Raw genomic sequence first — 22,225 nt, 5'->3', positions numbered from 1 at the left:
ATGTCAAGATGGCTGATACGGGCCAAGGAAATCATGACAGTGAATCATCTCGTGAATGGGGCCTAAACAAAGCTCCACTTTCCTGTTACTCTCAGCGCTACGCAACGGATTCTGTAGCCTATAGACGTGACGAGAGAAAGGAGGGGCAGAGAGGGAGGGAAAGGGGAGGCACTAGGACCTGTTGGCTCCTGCAGTGGAGGTCAGGGGAGTAGCTGTGGGACTTTCAGAACTTTCAGAACAATCAATTTCCCTTAAGAGAGAGTGGAAGCAGGGCTGGAGTGGATGGCACAGGACCTGGATACTCGCATTTTGTAACGCCGAACAGGACCGGGCATTGGGGATAAACCTGTGGAGAGTTTGAGAGCTGGAATACAACCAACTTGGGGTTTTGACATTTCACAAACGTGAGAGGAGAGCAGCTGTGAGGTAAGAAGCACCGGGTGCTGATGTTTTCATGAATTATGAGTTTTGAGGAATGCTTGTGAATGGTCTTGCTACCTGTCAACAAGCAAAGGGGAAGCTTTTAATCTGAAATGAGCCCATATCCTATGACAGGAAGACTCAAGGTGCTGCTGACAAGAAAAATAATGCATGCATTGAAAAGAAATAACTTGAGTGATATACTAGATGGTATCTGGAGGGGAGAGGACCAGAAGAAGGGGAGCTCACTTCATCCACGCCAAAATAAATTAATAAATGGTAAAGAGAAGAAAAATCTGAACTGTTTCTGAATGAATTCCAAACCAAATTATGTGGTTTGGACAACAATAACTTGTGGTGTTATGAAAACTCAAGCGTTCTGGGGTGTGAGACAACATGTAGTTGAAGCATGAAGAGATAAACATGGAGGTGTGCTAGGTGCTGGGGAACACCAGACCTTGGAGAAGTATGGTTAGAAATTAAAGACCCCCAAAATATCAAACCTCCACCTTTTTCTTTTTTCTTTCCATCTATCCGTCAAACCACTCGTGTTACACAACCAGAGGGTCTCTATCATTGCTTCATTCCTCTCCGAGACCTGGAACGTGTTACAGATTTGTATTATTTTCATCTGGGCAGGAGCTGTGGTTAGTATGTCAGCTGGCTTCAGGTTGAATTTCAAGCCGGAATATGCAAACGGGAGGGAGAAGGTAGAGAGACTTTATGAATATTTGGCAGAATGATGTAATAGATCGGGAAAGTTGGAATATGAAAATAAGACGTGCTTTTTAAGACACAAGTAACTGAATAACGTCCAGTACAGGTTGGGCAATTCAGTCAGCATCTGTAAAAGATAAAGTCACCTGCATAAAAGTGAGAAAATCCTAGGTGCGATTATGTACTGCATAATGTATCCACCAGAACTGTATACGTATGCTTGCCTTTTCCAAATTCAGGTCGATTGGATAGAACCCAGCGTCTACTTGACACTGAATGAGTGAAGCCTTTCAAATTCCCAGATGCTTTCTTGTCCTGAGGCAGATGGACAGTGCTATTTTCCTTCCATACAATGATGTCGGCTATTATTATTCATGAGCAGGGTCAGGTTTCCCATTGAGCCTGAATTAAAAGTTTCTCTCTGTAGATCTGTGCTCACGTAGCGTAGCGTGCCGCTGTGGTAATGAGAGGTAATGAGGGCTTCTAATGAGGTAGGTGGGCCACTGCCAGCAACTCCCCAGGGTGTGTAAGTTACCCAGGCTGACGACTTGAGCCTATAGCTTAGTACCAGCATTGACCGTGAATATATACAATGACCCGTTGACTATATGGCTCGATAACAGCACACTGACCATCTGGCCATCAAAATAGATGAGGTGTATCTAGTTTTACTCACCCAGCATTCCATGTTCACACACAAAATACTTCTGCAGAAACCCGACACAAACACCCACTCCGGGGTCCTGTTTGACTTTCTCTGGCACCCGGCTGGAACGATCTGGAATATATAGCATCTTCTGATGGATTTTAGAGTTTGGACAGCCCTGGGGCTCTTGTATGCACTGCCAAGACAGTTTTATGAGTATTTGAGCTCGCTTCGGACCGCTTCTGTTTAGGAAAAGCCATGTTTGTTTGTGCAGAGAAGACCGACCTTCGACAGAGAGCAAAATTTAATGCCCCCTATGGCCACACAAGAGCTTGAAAATTGTTCCCATGGTGATTCACGCAACATTTGAGTAGGGAAGTAAAAAAGATAAATTAATAGAATGACTGAAAAATAAGGTGCGATGTTGGAATATATCAACGTCAGTAAAGAAGTGCTAACAGATATCAAAAACATATGCTATTGGTATTAGTGAAGTCAGACATTTGCGAATTAGAAGTTTAAGCATAATTATCGGTAGGTCATTGCAATGCCAGAATTGTTTAATCTTTGATAGAGCTGTTTATCCCCATTTAGATCGTGCAGTAATGTACAAATGTAAATAAATCAATCTTTGTACGAGGAAGAGGATTGTTTACTTGCCCAGACAGATGCTTGAATGTATTAATGAATCTCGAAACCATTCGCAAGAAACCTATAAACTCACTCCAAAAATCTGTTTCTCATTTAATACCCTGATGCGATTTCTGTCGAAATGTTTATAGGATATTATCCGTCTGTTCCAAATACATCATAAAATTCTTTGTTAAGCTTTGGATTTCGTCCCAAGAGGTTGACAGTATTTGCACTTTTTGCAGAAATCACACAATTTAAACACTTGTATTTTTCTGTATCGTATAACTGATCTCATATTTTTGTTTTCCAACTTAGAGTGGGATTAAAAAGTTTGAGCATAGTAAAATACTTGTTGATTAAAAATCATGGTAACACTTTAGTTTAGTGATCAATTCTCACTATTAAATAGTTGCTTTTCAGCAAGCATATTTTATTAGCTGTTTATTAATAATTATAAAGCACAAATTATTGCCTGATTCTGCATGACCATATTTTACCTTACTTAGTCATAGTTCATAGTTCATAGTTAATAGCGAGAAATGGTCACTAAACTAAAGTGTTAACAATTCATATATTTGTATAGAAAATTCAGTGAAATTAATAATAATTAAAGTTGTGGTATTACTTTCATCATTTTGCTTGTGCAGATTCTGAAATATGTGTTTTGCATCACATCATTCCTTTATTTTAAAGTTCTAAACTCTAAAGTCCAAGTTTAAATTCTAATTTAAATCCCAGATTTCCGCGATGTGGCCTCAGGCTTTCAGACCTCCATGTACTGTTTATACGCTATGTCCTTTTTTTATAGTTTGCAAACATTTTCTTCTTGCTGAATGTCCAAGGTTAAATCTATGCCTCTTGCACATCTGAATCTTCCCTTTCGTTCAGCTAACAAACAAGCACGTTTCATCCGATCCCTGAGAGCTAAGGTTTTGGACTTATGTACACAAAGTGACAAATGACTCATTTCGGGTCGACAATCGCCACTAAAACAACAACTGGGAGAAATTTTCTTAACAGATGTGACATGCCTTGATTTCAGCTCGACTGCAGAACATGATGCCTTCACCTGAACCCCACCCATTGTATTTCTGTTTTCATTTCATAGACAGATGACATGTTTTGCAGTGCTTGCCTCTACATGAGGTTGTCTCCAAAACATACACAGAATAGACACACAATCAGCAGGCTTTGAACTTGCCGCTACCACTTTCCCCTTGTGGGCCCTGACTTTACGTTACTACTTTGTCTTTTGCTACTGCAGGTGGGTAAGCAGACAAGACATTTCATGTTTAAGATTAACAGATGATTTCGACAGCTGTGAGAATATTTACTCTTACCGTATGGCTTAATGTATGGCTCACTTTCAGTGTGTTCATTGGTAGCTATTGCATAACATGTCCATGGACGTTGTTTTTTTTTTTTTGTTTGTTTTTTTAAACTTAAATCAACTTTAAGATTTTAGGTTTAAACAGTATGTGAATATAGGCTACTTGGATATCTTGAGTCTTGTAACTGGTCATTATTTCTTTTTGACCATTTTTAATCACTTTTTTTATTATTTTTAAAAGTACAAATAGTAAAAGTAATATAAAACATTTTAAAAGTACTGGTAATCCAATTAATATGAGATCAGAAAACTCAATGTATAATGATAATTATAAAAGATTGCGAAGACAGTATCAAACACCCACACTTTCATGCACTTAACATAAATTCAAATCAGTTCAGTATGCAAAAAAATACGTATCTGCCACTGAGCAGAACATGAAAAATACTTCCCATTAAAAGCTCCCATCATGCTCTCTGAGAAACTGTATCTTGTGATTGATTCAGTTCATTCAAATCAATGCAAACGCGTACATAAGAATGATGTTAGTAATTTGTTTTATTTCTTTCATGAAATGGAAAATTTAAAACAAATGCCACTAAAAAATTATTTTGACAGTGGGAAACTCACTAAACAGTTGTTCAGCAGTTTAATTAAATGATCAAAAGTTTGATCTTTTGCATCCTAAACAACTGACCCAGAAGATCAGCAATTAATTGTTTCTTTAATTTTAAAACTTTTATAACCCGGAGATAAGATTAAAACTAACATATTTCATCTTTTCTTTTTGTTAAATTAAGGTCACTTTTGTTCTTTTTTTTTTTTTTGTATTGTTTTACAATTCCATAATAATTTATATTTCTTTACTTTCAAACATATTATTATTATTATTATTATTATTATTATTATTATTATTATGCTTATGTCCCAGAGCTAGACTTTCAATCTTATCATAATCATAATATCGAAAATCATAATAAAACTATAGAGTATAATATGTGAAAAGAAATATATGATAATCCAAACAAAATGAACATAACATATGTTAGTGTTTCTGTGAAACTTATTTCTATTAATTTAACTGACAAAAATGTACAATTGTCCCACAACTGCGGCATAATTTCTGCCACAATTAAAATGTTGTTCCTAAAAATCTTCTTCAATAGTTAACTTTGACCTGTAGTTAAGAGCTTGACATGAAATATGAGGCATGGTGTCGATGTTTTAAGTTCACTGAAGAAAAAACAAGTCAAATAAAACTTTAAATAACATGATATTAATATATTGCATCATTTCCAATACAGCTGTACTTCTGAAACTGTGCAAATTGTAAAACTACTATGCATCTGTCTGTGTTTAGGACACAAACATGCCACATTCTGTATGAATTTAGACTTATGAAGATTTTCACATCAGATTATTATAAAAAATAAATAAATAAAAAATCAGATGTAGATTTGACGTACATGACAAATTTCACGACTTTTAGAAATAAGACAGAAAATGTTCTCCCCTAATGTATCTACTATTCAACATTATTTCCACTCCTAAAAACGCTGGGTTAAATGTGGACAAACCTAGTGATTGGGTTGTTTTCAAATGTTTAACCCAATCTTCTGGGTAGTAAGTAACCCAACCACTCGGTTTAGGGTGTAAATGTTCAAAGTGCATATAGCTCAAAAAAACATACTCTGCAAACTGAGAGTGTTTTCTCGGTTAGAATGTGTGCTTGCTTTCATCAGCTGGGAGACTTCCTTCATAGTGTCTGTGCTTATATAAGACCGAATGTGTGACGACTTGGTAACTTCTCACAAAATGAATTCCACATTGGATTTACAGCCTTGAGATCTATGGGGTCTACTACAACCCCTCACATTTCCGCTGTGTGTGGCCTCAGAAGAATTATCATGCACCTTTCCAGAGCAAGTCTAGCCAGTCGTGTCTGCGTGAACTTCTAGCCTGAGTCATTGTGTTGGCACTCACAGCTGCTCGACATGAGTCCATTTCCTGCAGCCATGAACTCTCACTAGCATCAACGTGCAGACGACGATGTGAAGCCATCTTACCTGCTTTCACCTCCACATCATAGATGTTTGATGTTTAAACCCTTGAACAGATGATGCAATGATGAACTTTGGTTTTGTTAAGACCTGAATGAACGGTGTGAGTCAAGCTAACCAATGGCTCACTAGCTAGTTTGCACTAGCTGGAAAATCTACTCAGTTCAAAAAGCCTCATTTTGTGTTCTCCTCTAAGATCATTCTTATAGCAGAGTTACGTATGCATTGTCTATGCTCAGATATTGTTTAGTCTGGGCAGGTTGTTCACAGAACAGGTTTCTGACTCATAATACAAACAATAACAAACATCTATAGCTTTACTTTTATTTTGACCTTCTGAAGCACCAATAATCCTTGATTACAGTTTGAACATCAAATCTTGTGGCTCTCTGGAATACCTGATTGTGATTGGACAGTTATGTTTGTGTAATGACTTGGAGCTGTAAAGCAAGTTCTAGCCATTTATTTGTAATTATCTGTTAAATTTACTACCAATTTCTAAGTGAATACTTGTTTAAAGTAAAATCTGCACCATTGTTTTTTTTTGTTTTTTGTTTTTGTCTGCACAAAAGCACATAGCATTTATTTGAATCAAAAACATATGGACATTTCCAAACATCTAATCTAATTTCTAGTCTAAATATTTCCTAACCAAAAACACTGGGAAGTTAATTAATTACATGAAGCATTCAAACAAACCAATTCTCTAACAACGCTACATATGAGAATTGGAGAAGAGAGTTTTGGATAATAAATTATGGCCTCTATTTTCTCAGCTGCAAATTTCAAATTTGCACATGCAATAATAAACAAAAAACAACAATTTAGCATTTTGCAACTCTACACTGTGGGAAAAAGTACCTTTTTTGCTGGAAAATATAAATGATAAATACAAATACATACATGCATGTTAGGTTTTTGTGTTAAATACAAACATGCATGTTATGTTTATGTGCATAGTATACACACACACACACAAACACACACACACACACACACACACACACACACATATATATATATATATATATATATATATATATATATATATATATATATATATATATATATATGGTTTCAGTGAATCAATGTATGGCTGATCGATCATTTCGAGTGTCAATGTAATTTGTCATGCATTATTTTGATGGGTTTACTAAAAAAATATATTTTAACTGTACTTAATTGCAAATGTACAATTACAGATGTGCAATTAAAAATATAATTAATGATATTACATGCCAATTGTAATAGAAATTGCATTAAAATATATTTTAGTTTGCCAAGAATGCTTCTCAGTATATTCAGCAGTACACTTTGACCTTTTTTCAAATACTATAGAAATAATTATGACATTGTATGTGCTTTAGTCAACTAATTGCATTTATTATAAAATTAAACTAACAATTTTAATTTAATTGCAAATAACATACAATTTAGTGTGGGGGGGGTACTTTTTTTGCACTTGTATATTGTTTTAAATCGTTTTTTCTCTTTTTTTTCCCTTTTTTTTTTTACATAATACCTTTTTTAATACCAAAGTGTACTTCTTTTTGCATCATCATGCAGGGCCATATGTTTGTTCAAAAGCATCTTTCTATCCACTGACATAAGGAGGATATGCAGTATTTTCACTATGAGTAAAGGTGCAAAAGAAACTACTGCAGTGTAGTAGTCTGACACCATTCACTTTCAAGTAACTTTTTAAAACTGTTCTTTGACCGCGAATCTTTCCGTCAGCCGTCTGGTAGAAGGCTATGCATGAAGCCATATATTTATTGGCTGTCAGCTATGGTAAATTATGTTAAGATGAGTGCAGACAGCTGAAGGTCAAGTTTAAAGCAACTGTTTTGAACAGGAACAGCCACAATGAAAGATGTTAAACTCATTGAGACTAAGTCAAGGGGAACGAGAACAGCTCTCCTCCCAACAGCGTAACGACAAGAATTCGTGCTTGGCAAGCCCATCTTTAATTCCAGAGTGAACAATCAAATTCTCACCAACTGAGAGGAAATATAGCATAGCATTGACTAAAACTTAGCCATATGTCATGCAGAAATTGTTGAATGTCAAGGATGTAAAACTCCAATGTTATGGAAAAGATGTTAAACAGAATTTCAAGGTTTTCCCACCAACAAACATTGAGAACTTGAAAAAACATTGGAACAATTATGAACACCGAACAGTGAATTTTTTTATGTCTTCATGTCTCTCAAGGCCTGACTGGCAGTTAGAGAAAGTTCAGTTAGGGAAAGTTCATTAGGAGAACTTTAAACACTGTCACACTTCTGAAATTCGCAGGCCATTAAGACGTTATGAGCCACATGGGACAGGAGAGACAAACAAATATGTTCCCAAAGAACACAAGCCAGAAATCTCTAGCAATAGTAGGCTGCAGGATCAGACGGACATTTTCTGTAACAAACTTGGCAGCTCAGTGGAGTGAACTCACAATTGCGCATGGTTTTTCACCTGCATCTTATTCACTAACCCCCTGAAATCCAGTTGAACCAGGCACCAAAAGCAATGACACAGTGCTGTGTCGTTATCAATGGCCATTGCTAATCTGCTGCATAGACAGTGTAAATATATGACGTTATAAACAGGTGTAATACCTTTTTACTGAATTCCTCCAATGTATGTGTGTTTAAGCCCTGGTGTAGGTCCATTAATACCAAACTTTTGTTGTTTTGTAAGCTGAGTTCTCACTAAAGCAACTACTGCTTATTCAGAAATGCCTTTAAAGCACCATAAAATCATGCTTGAAACTAAATATAATGGGTCGTTTTAGACTGAAGTGCAATTCGGATTAAATGTCATGTACCGTGTGGAAAGATAGTAAGCAATCATCCACCATTTGAATAATACTTTAAATCGTGCTGTATTAGCTCATCTTCTTTGCATAATTGCACTCAATGTGATATTCATTGAGTTGTCAATGAAAAATGATTCTTACTTCCTCATGCCACCGTACAATCTGAACCTCACTCAGACTTTAATTAGCAACATATCAGCCTCTTAACGAGACATGCCAAAGTCTCATGAAACAAATTGATAAAACATTCGCCTTGGGCTTAAAATGTCTGTCATTATGAGTTTAATTCAGCCGCTACTGTTCACCCCTTGCTAATTACAGCTTCCTCTTTTAGAGCTTTGGTGAATAGGGATAGTCAGGTTTGTTACTTTATAGGACTTGCTGCTCTAGTAAAATGTTCTTTCCTTAAAAGGAAAAGTTATTTCTATACGCAGTATCTAACAATGCTAAATGTTTAACTTAGGCACGAGTGACTACATTTCCTCTTGAAATTAGGTCTGTGGTAGACACAGTTTGGGAACATGGGTAGCTAAATAGCGATTATTTAGAAAAACATGTAATTTAATTTGCCTGATAGGAATTGGCAAATGAAAAAAAAAGTTATTTTTTAATCCACTTTAGCTAACAACATTGAAGAACCAGCACAAAAAAAGTATGCTGTGGTTTTTAACCTATGGAACACTTCCCTTATTTGCAGGATCTGTTTTCTGCTTTCGACATGGTTAAACACCAGATCCTCCTGTCAAACCTACTGTCAAAGGGCATCTCAGGAACTGCACTACTGTGGTTTTAGTCTTACCTATCAGATAGGTCCTTCAAGGTAACTTGGAGGGGTGAGATGTCCAAGTCACAAAATCTAGCTACTGGGATTCCTCAGGGTTCAGTTCTTGGACCACTTCTCTTCTCTGTCTACATGGCATCACTAGGTTCTATCATTCAGAAACATGGCTTTTCATACCACTGCTATAGTGATGACACTCTTCCTTTGATTCCATCCTGAATAAAGCCTTGCAACGTGTACTGCATTAGACTAACCAGAGACTTGTTACGGCATTTATATATTATTGCTCTTTTGTTGTTGGTTTTGATTGCTTCAGTTATCCTTATTTGTCATTTTAGATAAAATAAAAACGGAAAAGTTTTTCCATTGCATTAAAATGTTAAAATGAACCCCATTCACACAGATCTTATTGAAAGTGACTAAAGTTGCAGTATGATTCATGCCAGGCCAGTAGTTGGCCATTTAGCTTTGTAAAGAAATATTGTGCATCTGTGCACACACCTATAGACTAAACAAGTAATATGCTGTGCATGATGTCACCATTTTCACAAATTTACATTTTCATAAATATAATTGTTAAAAACTTGCACTTTGAAACCCATTCATCACCATTCAAAACACCAATGTTGTCTAAATGAACATCCGTTTTTATTTAAGAACAATGTGAGTAAACCCCCTCAGTTAGCAGTTTTCTACAAATCCTTATTTCTCAGAGATGCTGCAGTAACATGGTATTCAACAACTAATTCCCTGTTTGGTCACACTTTATTTTAGAGTCCAATTCTCACTATTAACTAACCATTAACTATGACTTTTGCCTCAATTAACTCCTTATTTGCTGCTTATTAATAATTTATAAGGTAGTTGTTAAGTTTAGGGTATTGGGTATGATTATGGATGTTATGCATTATATGTACTTTATAAGTACTAATAAACAGCCAATATGTTAATAATAGACATGCTAATAAGCAACTAGTTATCAGTGTGAATTGGACCCCATACTAAAGTGTTACCGCAACATCAAAAAAAAATCATTGATGTTTGCCTACAAAACTACCACTGGCTCTGCACTCATTTACCTAAATGTAATACTTCAGACTTATGTGCCATCTAGAAGCTTGCGTTCTGCAAGTGAACTTCGCTTGATTGTACCATCCCAAAGAAGCACAAATTCACTTTTACGGACTTTTAAATTAAGTGTTTAAAATCCATCTCTTCCATCTTTATTTAAGACCTCAAACACTTGTTTGCTCTATTCTTTTTCTATTCTATCTGTTTTCTTTTTATTTATTATATTATTTAAAAGCCCTTGCTAAGTATACTGTGTTAAACTAACTGAGACTTGTTATAGCACTTATATATCTTTGCTCTTTTTGTTGTTTGTGATTGCTTCCACTTTCTTCATTTGTAAGTGGCTTTGGATAAAAGCATCTGCTAAATAAATAAATGTAAATGTAAATATATATTATATAAAATATATATTATACTTATATATCATTGCTCTTTTTGTTGTTTGTGATTGCTTCCACTTTCTTCATTTGTAAGTGGCTTTGGATAAAAGCATCTGCTAAATAAATAAATGTAAATGTAAATATATATATATAGAATGAATTGCATGTTAGCATGCTTATTGTGTCCAAAAGCATGATCTATTTAAGTCCACATCATACTAACCACAGATTGGGAACTGTAGTTCAACCACACAAGTTTGCTGTTAGCAAAAGTTCATTTTCAGTAAATACAGAATTGTTGAACTATGTTAGCAATAATGGAATTTGCGACCATAGCTGGCTAATGATACTTTTGGTAAAAGAACCCAAGGTCGGAATACTAAAACAAGGAAACCAGTGTTTACACTTTTTTGGTAGTCAGCTTACCAACAGCTTATTTAAAAATGTCTCTGTATATTAAGCTTAGGATATTAAAACATACTTTGGCACTGAACAAAATTACACACATCACTTCTGAGCAATGCTTCAGCCTTCAGTAAGCAGCTCCAGTGATGAAAATTTGATTATTCAAGGATCCATTCTTGCATTAGCTACTTCAGCGTTATTTTATTAATAACTGACGTACTTACGTTTGTACACTTACATGTCATTTTCTTTAGTAAATGTTATTCCTTAGCAACTACAGTAATAGTATTCAGTAATTTCTCAAAAAGCATTGGGCCGATTTGTCTGATGCACAATGTAAAAATAAATGAACTAATGTTCCCATAATTTAGTGTTGGCACCAAACACAAGGCTCAAAGCCATATCAAATCAACTGTTCAGAGTGGGAGTAGTACATTGCAACAGTGATTTTTTACATTTAATCAACAAATGGTTATATAATAATAAAAGCAGCGCAGAATTCTGACCAAGACTTAGGGGACACAAATGTTGGATAGTCCTTGTCCACGTGCCTCCATCTGTTGAAATTGTTTGGAGGAAGGGCTCTAAATGATCTGTCAGCCTATCCAGGAAGTCTTCAGGTTTGTTTGGGAAACATTTGGCTGTCCTGTGAGCTATTGGAGAATTCACCTCAAGTGATTTCTCATGCCTGTGTGCTCTGACAAAGACAACAGCCTGTACAACCATCACATCATATGACAGAGCCAAAGAAAGTGCTGCATACTAAAACAGCCAATGTCGCCTTAAAAATAAAGAAATTGGAAAAATTCACTTAGATTCCATGTTTTCTTTTGCTGTGTCTTAATAATTTATATAATTTCCAGTCAAAAACAAATAATAATAATAATAATAATGTTATTTGTCAGCTAAGGCATCTGAACACATTTGCACGTATTAGTTTACAGACAATGAGAATTTTTGAGCAGAATGATTCTTACCACAATGCTCTCATTCTAAACATATTTCACACTACTTCCTGTCCACTGTTGTTCTGTGTACAAAACAGCAGCTGTGTTTAAAATACAATTTCACAGCTGTCGCAATGGCAGCTTTGTCTTTTGCCAAATTTACGATGTACAGACATCCATGTGTGTATACGCACTGTATGCATCTGTGGCCTTATGTGTTTGTGCAACTCGTCATTAACATAATAATATTGGTATTCCATCTGGATGCTCTAATGTTATTTTTCAACTCTTCAACAGAAATAAATACAATCACTCCTCAAGTTCGGTGCAGCTTTCGGACACATCTCTCCTGAGTTCTGTGTGTGGAAGTCTCATTTTCATGCGTATTCCCCAAAGATAACCGTGAAAGATTTATTTCATGCAATGTGTGATGGATGCCTCAAATCATGGTGCAGACACAGGTCAGGGTAATGCTTTTCTGTGGTATTTACGTTTCCACAGATGCATTTTGTTGTTTTCCTCAAGATAGATAGATAGATAGATAGATAGATAGATAGATAGATAGATAGATAGATAGATAGATAGATTCTAGAAAAGAGAATATTCCCTTGAAATTCCTTTTTGTTCACTGTGGAAGAAATAACAGTATAGAATGATTTAGAGTGACATTAGTAAAAATTATAATAAAACATCATCTAACTTCTGCAGTGCCTCAGGGCTCAGTTCTGGGTCATCTTATCTTCTCTGTCTACATGGCATCATTAGGTTCTGTCATTCTGAAACATGGCTTTTCATACCACTGCTATGCTGATGACACTCAACTCTACCTCTCATTCCATCCAGATGATCCAACAATAGCTGCTCGCATCTCAGCTTTTCTAACAGACATTTCTTGTTGGATGAATGCCCATCACCTTCAACTCAACCTTACCAAGACAGAACTGCTTGTGGCTCCATCATTTCATTAAAATTTCACTAGCCAGTTAGGCACATCAACCATAACTCCTTCAAAAATAGCCAGAAACCTTATGATTGTTATGATTGATGGTGAGCTGACTTTCTCAGACCACATTGCTAAAATTTCCCGGCCCTGCAGGTTTGCTTTATTCAACATCAAGAAGTTCAGACCCTTTCTTTCAGAACATGCTTCACAATTTCAAAATTCCTTCTGTTCTGTCCAGGCTGGGCTATTGCAATGCTCTCTTGGTAGCTCTTCTAGCCAGTTCTATCAAACCTTTACAATTAATTCAGAATGCTGCAGCAAGATTAATTTTTAATGAGCCAAAAAGAATGCACGTCACACCTCTGTTTATCAGTTTACACTGGCTACCAATAGCTGCTCGCATACAATTCAAGGCATTAATGTTTGCCTACTGGCTCTGCACCCCTTTACCTTTAATGACATTTTAATTGTGCTTTTTGGAAGTTTTGAAGGTTTGTTGTCTCTTTTTATTTCTCTTTCCACAAAATAAATAAATAAAAGTAAAGAAGAAGAACAAAGAATGTGAATGTGTGTAAATAATTACAGAACTTTGAAAACTAAGTCCAAAACAGCTGTGAAAATCTGTTAAAATGATTCCAAAAGATTGCTAGGATTAAATATCAAAACAGATATCAGATCAATTTGCATTCACACAGATTTAGGAGTATTCCAGTTAAAGATGCATTTATTGAGTGTTTGATACTGCATATGCATTGCAAAATACATATTGCTCTTGCTACACAGTGTGTGTGTGTGTGTGTGTGTGCGTGTGTGTGTGTGTATTTAAACACACATGTACATTAGACTGCATTTGCAGCATTTAGTTAGGAGACAAACATTGTTCTGTGTCAACAGGAGCTCTGAAATTTAATTTGGTATTTTAATAACTCTGTGAAGTTTGTCAGACAAATGGTCTACTATTCCTCATTATCTCTCTCTCTCTCTCTCTCTCTCTCTCTCTCTATTTCCCTCATTCTCCCCATTTCTCTTTGTCTGCCCCTCTTTACTTTCGTCATTTGTTGATAAAAAGAGGCCGTCTGTCTTTAGCACTGCTTTATTACCTGTGATGTGTTGTCAGCACCTCAAAAGAGCTGTGCACTTTCACAAAACACAATGTTGACACTCACAAGCAAATCTTTTAACAGGTTGCTAAACCCACTGACATGCATTCAGTAAGATCTGATCTACCCTTGATGCAATGTTACATAATTTACATCAAGGAACACAAGTGCATATAGTGTATGAGATTTTACATAGAGAATGTGATTATGAAATTAACAAATTAATTTCCATTCATTATCCATTCATTATGTTGAAAACTTTTTAGTTTTTATATTATTATAGTTACAGTTCAAAATACTACAGAAGCCTAAAACATGGGGGAGGAGGGCAATGATTATTTAGAATTTTGACATCTTGCAATATTGTATTTATTCATTTTAAAGTGTATACCTACAAATGTATATTTCCGTTAAAAAAGTCTAAGTGAGTTATCTGAATTGTGAAATAAATGTCACAATTACCTTTCTTATTTTATTTATCCATGTTAAGAACAAGCTTCTACAGCATACTAAGAATGAATGCTTTTTTCTTGCTATTTTATTGAACAGTAGATGAAATAGGACATATTATGTAATGTTACACATCTCAAACAGCATATTTTTGTCACATATACACATTAATTTTACAATGCCCACTGTTGTATCCTTTACATTTTGGTAAGTGTACTAAGTCATCCAGATATTGTATGCATAGAGAAAAAACACAAAATATACAGTTTTTAAATGTATGAAACTAAACCTATACTGTAAAAATAAAAAAGACATGTCAAAGTTATAAAGTTTTACAATAAAATGCTAAGTGTACTAGCATAGTACTTTTGCCATGACAGTATGTAGCTTACATGGCAGAAAATGTATCATCTGACATGAACACAATTGTTTCAATTGTTTTATGGCATTTTACATATAAAAAGCTATAACAAAGTGTTGCTAAAACAAACAGACATTACTGTGAGAACTATGATGTCAAAATTACTTAAACGTTAATTAGCACAAAGTATACAAAGTGTACATATTTTTTGTTTTGTTTTGTTTTTTTAAGGGAATTGAACAATGTCTGCTTCAGCATTGCTGGTCATTTATGGGGATGAATCACTCAAAATAGATTTAAGAGCCTTGTTTTATGAGGCTTATTAGTGGCTTTCCCCAAGTCATTAAGCATAAATTAAAGCTCATATGAAACATGCCACTATTGTAGTTAAATGGAAGGGGGGGATTTCAGGAATTCCTGTTAAGGTTTTTTATTTAAGAATTTTGTTTTAATTAGCTTTAATTTGCTGAGATATGTGATTATATATATATATATATATATATATATATATATATATATATATATATATATATATATATATATATATATATATATATACAAATAAACAGAAAAGTAGCTTGATGAAATATGAGCTCATGAATAATGATTAGGAAAGTGTTTTGGCGGGAAATTATTTTTAGACAAAGCGCCACATGTGCTTGGATTTTGAGTGACTTTATATGTTTATTCACAAAGAAAACAAAGTAAATATCTGCTTTTACATGTGCAGATCAGCTTCCCTCTCAACTTTCCCTCCTTTTTTTCCCTCTACGCAGGCCATTATGTCTTGTGTTATTTTTACCATTAAAATAAACAGAATGGATAACAACCACAAACCTCAAACCGATGTTAATCTCTCAGAAAACCCCTCCTGTCATCACCAATTTCAGTTTCAGGTACCAGCCTGTATCTGCGCTCATGTGGTGAATGTTAGACGTTAAGAAAGTCTGAGTGAAGAAAAGGTGCACTGAGAGCAGCGCAGGATATAGGTCTTCAGTAAACCCTTTGACCCTCGGTGGCTGCGCTGTGCCGTGTGTTTATAGTGTTTATAAAGGTTTCACCAAAGGGAGTTCGGAGCTAATTTATGTAGCATTCAGAAACAAAGCATACTCAGCGCCGCAGGACTAGAGGGCTAGTGGCTGTGTATCAGTTTGATGAGTGTGTGTTTACACATGGTGCACATGTGCTGGTGAGGAGCGCCGTGGCCCTTCATGGAGATCTTTGTACCACAACTAGAGAGCAGCAGCTCCATAGCTTTCCAAATAAGAATCAAATCTTTTTATAACCAGATTATTTAAAGTGTGTTGGGGTTGAAAGTTAAGGGTCAGTGTCAAAATGTTTCTTCAAACTGTGACATAAAGGTTATGAGAGAACTAAAGCTATGATTTCATTTTAAAAACAGGAATGTGAAGCTTTTCATTTAAAAAAAAAGTTTATTTAAACCTCCAAATATAGTAAAAATGTAGACTTTATGAAGTGCACTTTTTTGAAAGTGTGTTGAGAAACAGACTTGAAAGTGAACTTGAAAGTTTAAGGTTTGAAGAACACAACAAGTGCATATTAGGTACAATTATGTACACTTCTTTTTCACTTTTTTTTCACTTCCAGTGTAAGTGCCTCACCATAACCGAGATTTTTTGACAGATTGTATTATTTGTATTTTTATGATTATTATTTTAAGGATAGACCAGAGGAAATGATGCTAGTTGAGCTTCACTTTGAATGAACCTGGAATATTCCTTACCAGGTGTGATCTAAAACCTTATGATGAATTCTCAAACACAAAGAGCAGCCAACACAATGTGTTTGCAACACTGCTAAACACGATTTTTAATATTAATATTATTGTTAATTTTATTGCGACACTACAAACTACATTAAATTGTAATATTATTTAGATACTGTAGTTCTGAAAATGCTGGCGTTTATACACAGTGTACTGTAATCCAGATGCCAGGCAGCACATTCTCTTGTCCTGTAAGTGAAAGTACAGTGTTAGGTTAGAGTTAGGTTAGGTTAGATTAGGGTTAGGTTAGGTTAGGTTAGGTGAGATTAGATTAGATTAGATTAGGTTAAATTAAATTAGGTTAGATTAGATTTGATTAGGTTGGGTTAGATTAGATTAGGGTTAGGTTAGATTAGGGTTAGGTAAGGTAAGGTAAGGTAAAGTAAGGTTAGGTTACGGATAGGTTAGGTTAGGTTAGGTTAGATTCGATTCGATTATGGTTATGTTAGGTTAGGTAAAATTAGATTAGGTTAGGTTAGATTAGATTAGGTTGAGTTAGATTAGATTAGTGTTAGGTTAGGTTAGGTTGGGATGGTTAGGTTAGGTTATGATAGGATAGGATAGGATAGGATAGGATAGGATAGGATAGGATAGGATAGGATGGGATAGGGTTAGGTTAGGTTAGATTACATCAGGGTTAGGTTAGGTTATGGTTAGGTTAGGTTTGCTTAGCTTAGGTTTAAGTTAGGTTAGGTGACATCTGGGCAGAGTCATGTGTATGAGAGCGGCCCCAGACGCAATCACCGGTATGGCCTCAGTTTGAGAGCTGATCCTCATCTGCAAAACATATACAGCCAAACATATACACAGACAGAGAGCCAGTATGTTCTTATGCTGCATGGCTTTATCGTTTTTAAGCTCTGGTTCCTTCCTGCTTGTTTGCTTCAGAGTTTAGTTTATGTCTTGCTGTCTTGTGCAGAGACAATGGGAGGCCTGTATTTACTTCCAGATATGTGAATGAAAAGTGCAGGTTTGCCCTCTCGTGGTAAATGGGGATAAATCACGTTTTATATTTGTGGTTTCCTAACAATTTATACAATATATTTAGACTGCTGACAAATGAGTCATACCTAGTGAAGGACAGTGGCAACGTTAGGTAGATTTAAAATGACAATCAAGTTTTTGGGGGCTACACTGTGATCCTCAAATAATCTTGTAATCTAATGACTCTTGTTTTAAATATGTCTAACAATATTTTTGATATGCAAACCCTTTTTGACTTTGACCCAAACTCCTTTGACCTTTTCATTTTATTATTATTTTAATTATTATTATTCTGGGAGAATTTATTATTACTAATCCTGAGGAAACTTTCCACAAATTTATGCTTTTGCTTCCACAAAAATATGAAGCTGCCCAACTGTTTTCAACAATAATAATAATAATAATATAGAGAAGTGTTTCTTGAGCAGCAAATCAGCATACTGTATAATGATTTCTGGAGGATCATGTTACACTGAAGACTGGAGTAATGATGCTGAAAATAGAAAACACTATTTTTAAACCGTGAAAATATTTCACAGTATTACATATACATATTTTATCTAACTTATCTACATATACATATGTATATACATTTTGTGTATTATATTATATTATATTATATTATATTATATTATATTATATTATATTATATTATATTATATTATATTTGGAGGATGCTTAGATGAAACAGGTATAATGATTAAGGCTTTTATTTTTTTCACACAAGTACACACAAAGCGTGATCAGCTGTAGTCCATGGCGCACAGATTGCAGACCATCTGCTCACTATTCTCTGAATATCAAAGTTGAGAGCTGCATCTTCAGACCACGCTTAAAACTGTGAAACCTTCCCACCATCAAACCTTCATGAACGCTGCATAAGAGCAAAGACATTGTGCATTGCATTTTGAGGAATCTTACTGTTGGTGCAGAATAAATATTATACATTTGTATACTACGAGACAATGCCAGCACAGACTTGGCATTGCGCCTGTTCACTGCTTTACCTTATAAATAGAGTGACAGTGTTTGGAAACAGGCTTGTCTCTCTGTTTCACAGTGCACTGGATTTAACAGTAAACGTGATCGTAGGCACTGGGTGAGCAGGATCGTGCTGTCTCTAAAGAATTATTTTATAAATATTGACTTTAAATGAACCTGTTTACTTAATTTCTTTTGTCACAATAAATTTCGTCCGGCTGTTTCTCATTCACGGTGTAAATATGGAAGAGGCTGATGTTTGATGGGACTAGAACTAAATTGCTTTGTCCTGCTTTTGGAAATTGCTTTTGGATGTTTTTGCTTTTACGCCGTGCAGGTAATATCAATCATAATCCAATTTAGTTTACATATCAAATTTAGATGTTATTTATTGTTGGTGATGCAATAATAAGGTCTGCTGCTTACTGAGCTCTCTTTTGAAATGAATTCCTTGTTTCTTTCCAACTCTATTAACTCTTCAATATGTGGCTTTTTAATTCCAGTTCAGAAAGTTCAGCCTGATGGATGGTTTCTAATGAAACACTTTCTAGTGTGTGGTTTAGATGGGGCACAGGGCTCATTATGAAGTGTCAAATATCACACGTTTAATGGAATGACACTTTAGGTGGTTAAATGTTGCAGGCAGCTGAAGTGACTCAGCACATGGGTGAATAGAGCGTAACCCTGACCTTTCTGTGGTTTAAGAAGTACTTTTTCCATTTATTTTCTCCTTTTAATAAAAAGAAATTAGAATAAAAACATTTAGCTCAGAGGTGATTCACAATATTAGCATATAAAACTGTACAATAAAGCAAATATGTTTCTCAGACTTTTTTCCCAGACTGTAAACACTTCAGAATGTGTATAGTTTACCCGTCATTGACCTTTTTTATTTTCATTTATGTAGGAAGCTTTGAAGATTCTGTTCAGCCGTATGAATGCATATGCTTGGATGTGTTGTACCTAAAGAGCTATGGCTGTATGTGTGTGTTTTACAGAGAGCAGCAGACACACAGGCCAGTCCTGATGGCAGGCGCTTGGGGGTCAGCCTGCACTGGACTCCGGCTCTAGCAGCCCACAGGGCCCTCACTTCAACTCTAAACATTTCACAGGTCAGTGAGCAGAGATATACTCTTTACACTCACACACTGTCTGAAATACTTTTTTTAACAAAGAAGTTAGTAATGTTTTTCAGCAACAATGCTTTAAATTGATCAAAAGTGGCAGTATGGACTTTTCAACACTTACATTTCTACCTCAATTTGTAACTGTTTTGGTAAATTGGTGGGTAATTCTAATGAGTTCATTAAATCTTTTTCGTACTTTTATGTATGATCTGCTTACGCCCCACTGATGGTCATGTTTTTAGGGGTGGGCTTAGGGGTCAACCTTCATTACAAAATACATATACGCAACAAAGATGTACTAAAGACAGAAAGGGTTTCCTTCACACTTTTTAAAAAGTTCTACATACAGACAACAATGTTGTCAAAGTGATTCTCATTTTACGCTATCAGTGAAATGGACAGAAAATGCTGTATTATGCATGCCAGGCCAGTAGTTGGCGATGTTACACAACACCCTGGGACGCAGACCTGTTGACTAAACATGTAACATGCATGTGCATGACATCACCGTTTTCACAAATTAGCATTTTTGTAGCATGCACATGATGATGGTATAATTTTCAAAACTTATAAATCGTGTTTTTGTGTTTTCCTGAACAGTTCTTTATTCCTGCTACCATTTTTAACAGCCACACCACCTTACTGACAGAAAGTAAACTGTTTCTAAAAACTTGACAGATGCACATTTCCGTGCCGTTGACTAACTTAAATTTCTCTTTGCTTGCAGGACGAGTGCCCATGAGGTCGTTGACGCTGGTCCTGCTCAGCGTCCAGGCTGCACTCATCATGGGAGGCCACACCCAGGCGCAGGGGACAGCCAATCAGCACGCAGCAGCACATCACTCACCCAGGCCTCATGGCCAATCCAAGCAGGACTCACACTACGATGACCTAATCCCCAACGTTGACCCCAAACTCTTCAACAAGCACCGTTACCGCTCGCCTCGCGTGATGTTCAGCGACGTGGTCCCTACAGAAAATGATACGGGGAGCCCCAGGCGCCCGCGAGTCCGGCGGAGGGCCAACGACTTCTTGCATCGTGGCGAGTACTCGGTGTGCGACAGCGAAGAGCACTGGGTTGGCAACCTGACCCGAGCCACAGACTTAGCCGGGAATGAAGTCACGGTGCTGTCGCATGCTCGCATCAACAACGTTGTGAAGAAGCAGATGTTCTACGAGACCACGTGCCGCATGTCGAAGCCTGTCGGGGCCCCAAAGACAGGTCAAGGAGCCAGTGGCGTTAAAGCAGGAACCTCTAGCTGTCGTGGGATCGACAACAAGCACTGGAACTCTTATTGCACCAACGTGCACACCTTCGTGCGGGCGCTAACGACCTACCAAAACCAGACTGCCTGGAGGTTCATCCGAATCAATGCCGCTTGCGTGTGCGTCCTCAGCCGCAAGTCATGGAGGCATTGACTGACATATTATCTCAGCCAATCCACTGCAGCCACCTGTCGTAAGCCCCTCCCACCCGTCAATAATGACAACAGCCGCACTGCCAACGTCGGTGATCCGAGACTCCGCCCCTTTTCATATCTCTCTATGACATCACAACCCAGTCCCCTCCTACCCTACCTCACTCTGTAAATTATTGGTCATTTAAGTTATGAGGACTGCATGGCATATTTATATAGTTTATACGGTCAGAATATAAATATAAATATGAATATATATCTATGTGTATATACAGTATACATAAAGCAAGCTTTTGTTGTGTTTTTGATGCCCTTATTTATTAAACACCTCACTTCAGTATGTCAATGCAAGACTTCTTCTGTCGTGATCTCACTCAGTCTCACTCACAGTTTAGCGTGAAGAGCTAGCCTGATCTCATGGGAAAACGTATCTATTTTAAGTGTAAATTTTGTATTCATTTGTATGGGAAAAGCAAGGATGAAGGTCCACCTCTAAACATAACCATCAGTGGGGCATAAGCAGATCATACGAAGATGTAGTAATGAGACTGAAATTCATACGAATCAAAGGTAACTCAAGCCACTAACTCACCAAAACGTAAAATAGTTATGAATTTCCATAACACTGTGTTGAAAGAATTGCATACAGATCTGCATTTAACCTTGATTTTGTGGATAATGTCCCTCTCAGAAAAGTACAAATCTGTTGCTAGTGGTTTACTTTTCAAAGGTTACCAAATCGTACACGTTACAATGGCCAATCCAAGCAGGACTCAACACATGATGACCTAATCCCCAACGTTGACCCCAAACTCTTCAACAAGCACCGTTACCGCTCGCCACGCGTGATGTCACTTGGAGCGGTTTACTTTT

General features: G+C 36.3%; 1 protein-coding gene across 1 annotated transcript; it reads left to right on the top strand.

The window, feature by feature from the left end:
• The first annotated feature begins 163 nt into the window (after nt 1-163).
• On the top strand, nt 164-21,692 carry LOC128011542 (neurotrophin-7). Its single transcript, XM_052594052.1, has 3 exons — nt 164-426; nt 19,806-19,919; nt 20,662-21,692. Exon 3 carries the CDS (start codon nt 20,673-20,675, stop codon nt 21,351-21,353), a length of 681 nt encoding a protein of 226 aa, XP_052450012.1. The 5' UTR covers nt 164-426; nt 19,806-19,919; nt 20,662-20,672; the 3' UTR covers nt 21,354-21,692.
• Nucleotides 21,693-22,225: the final 533 nt, after the last annotated feature.

Source organism: Carassius gibelio, chromosome B23 (assembly GCF_023724105.1).
Source record: "Carassius gibelio isolate Cgi1373 ecotype wild population from Czech Republic chromosome B23, carGib1.2-hapl.c, whole genome shotgun sequence".
In the NCBI taxonomy this organism is placed as follows: Eukaryota; Metazoa; Chordata; class Actinopteri; order Cypriniformes; family Cyprinidae; genus Carassius; species Carassius gibelio.
The sequence above is the reverse complement of the archived record's forward strand: the minus strand, read 5'-3'. Positions and strand labels throughout refer to the sequence as shown.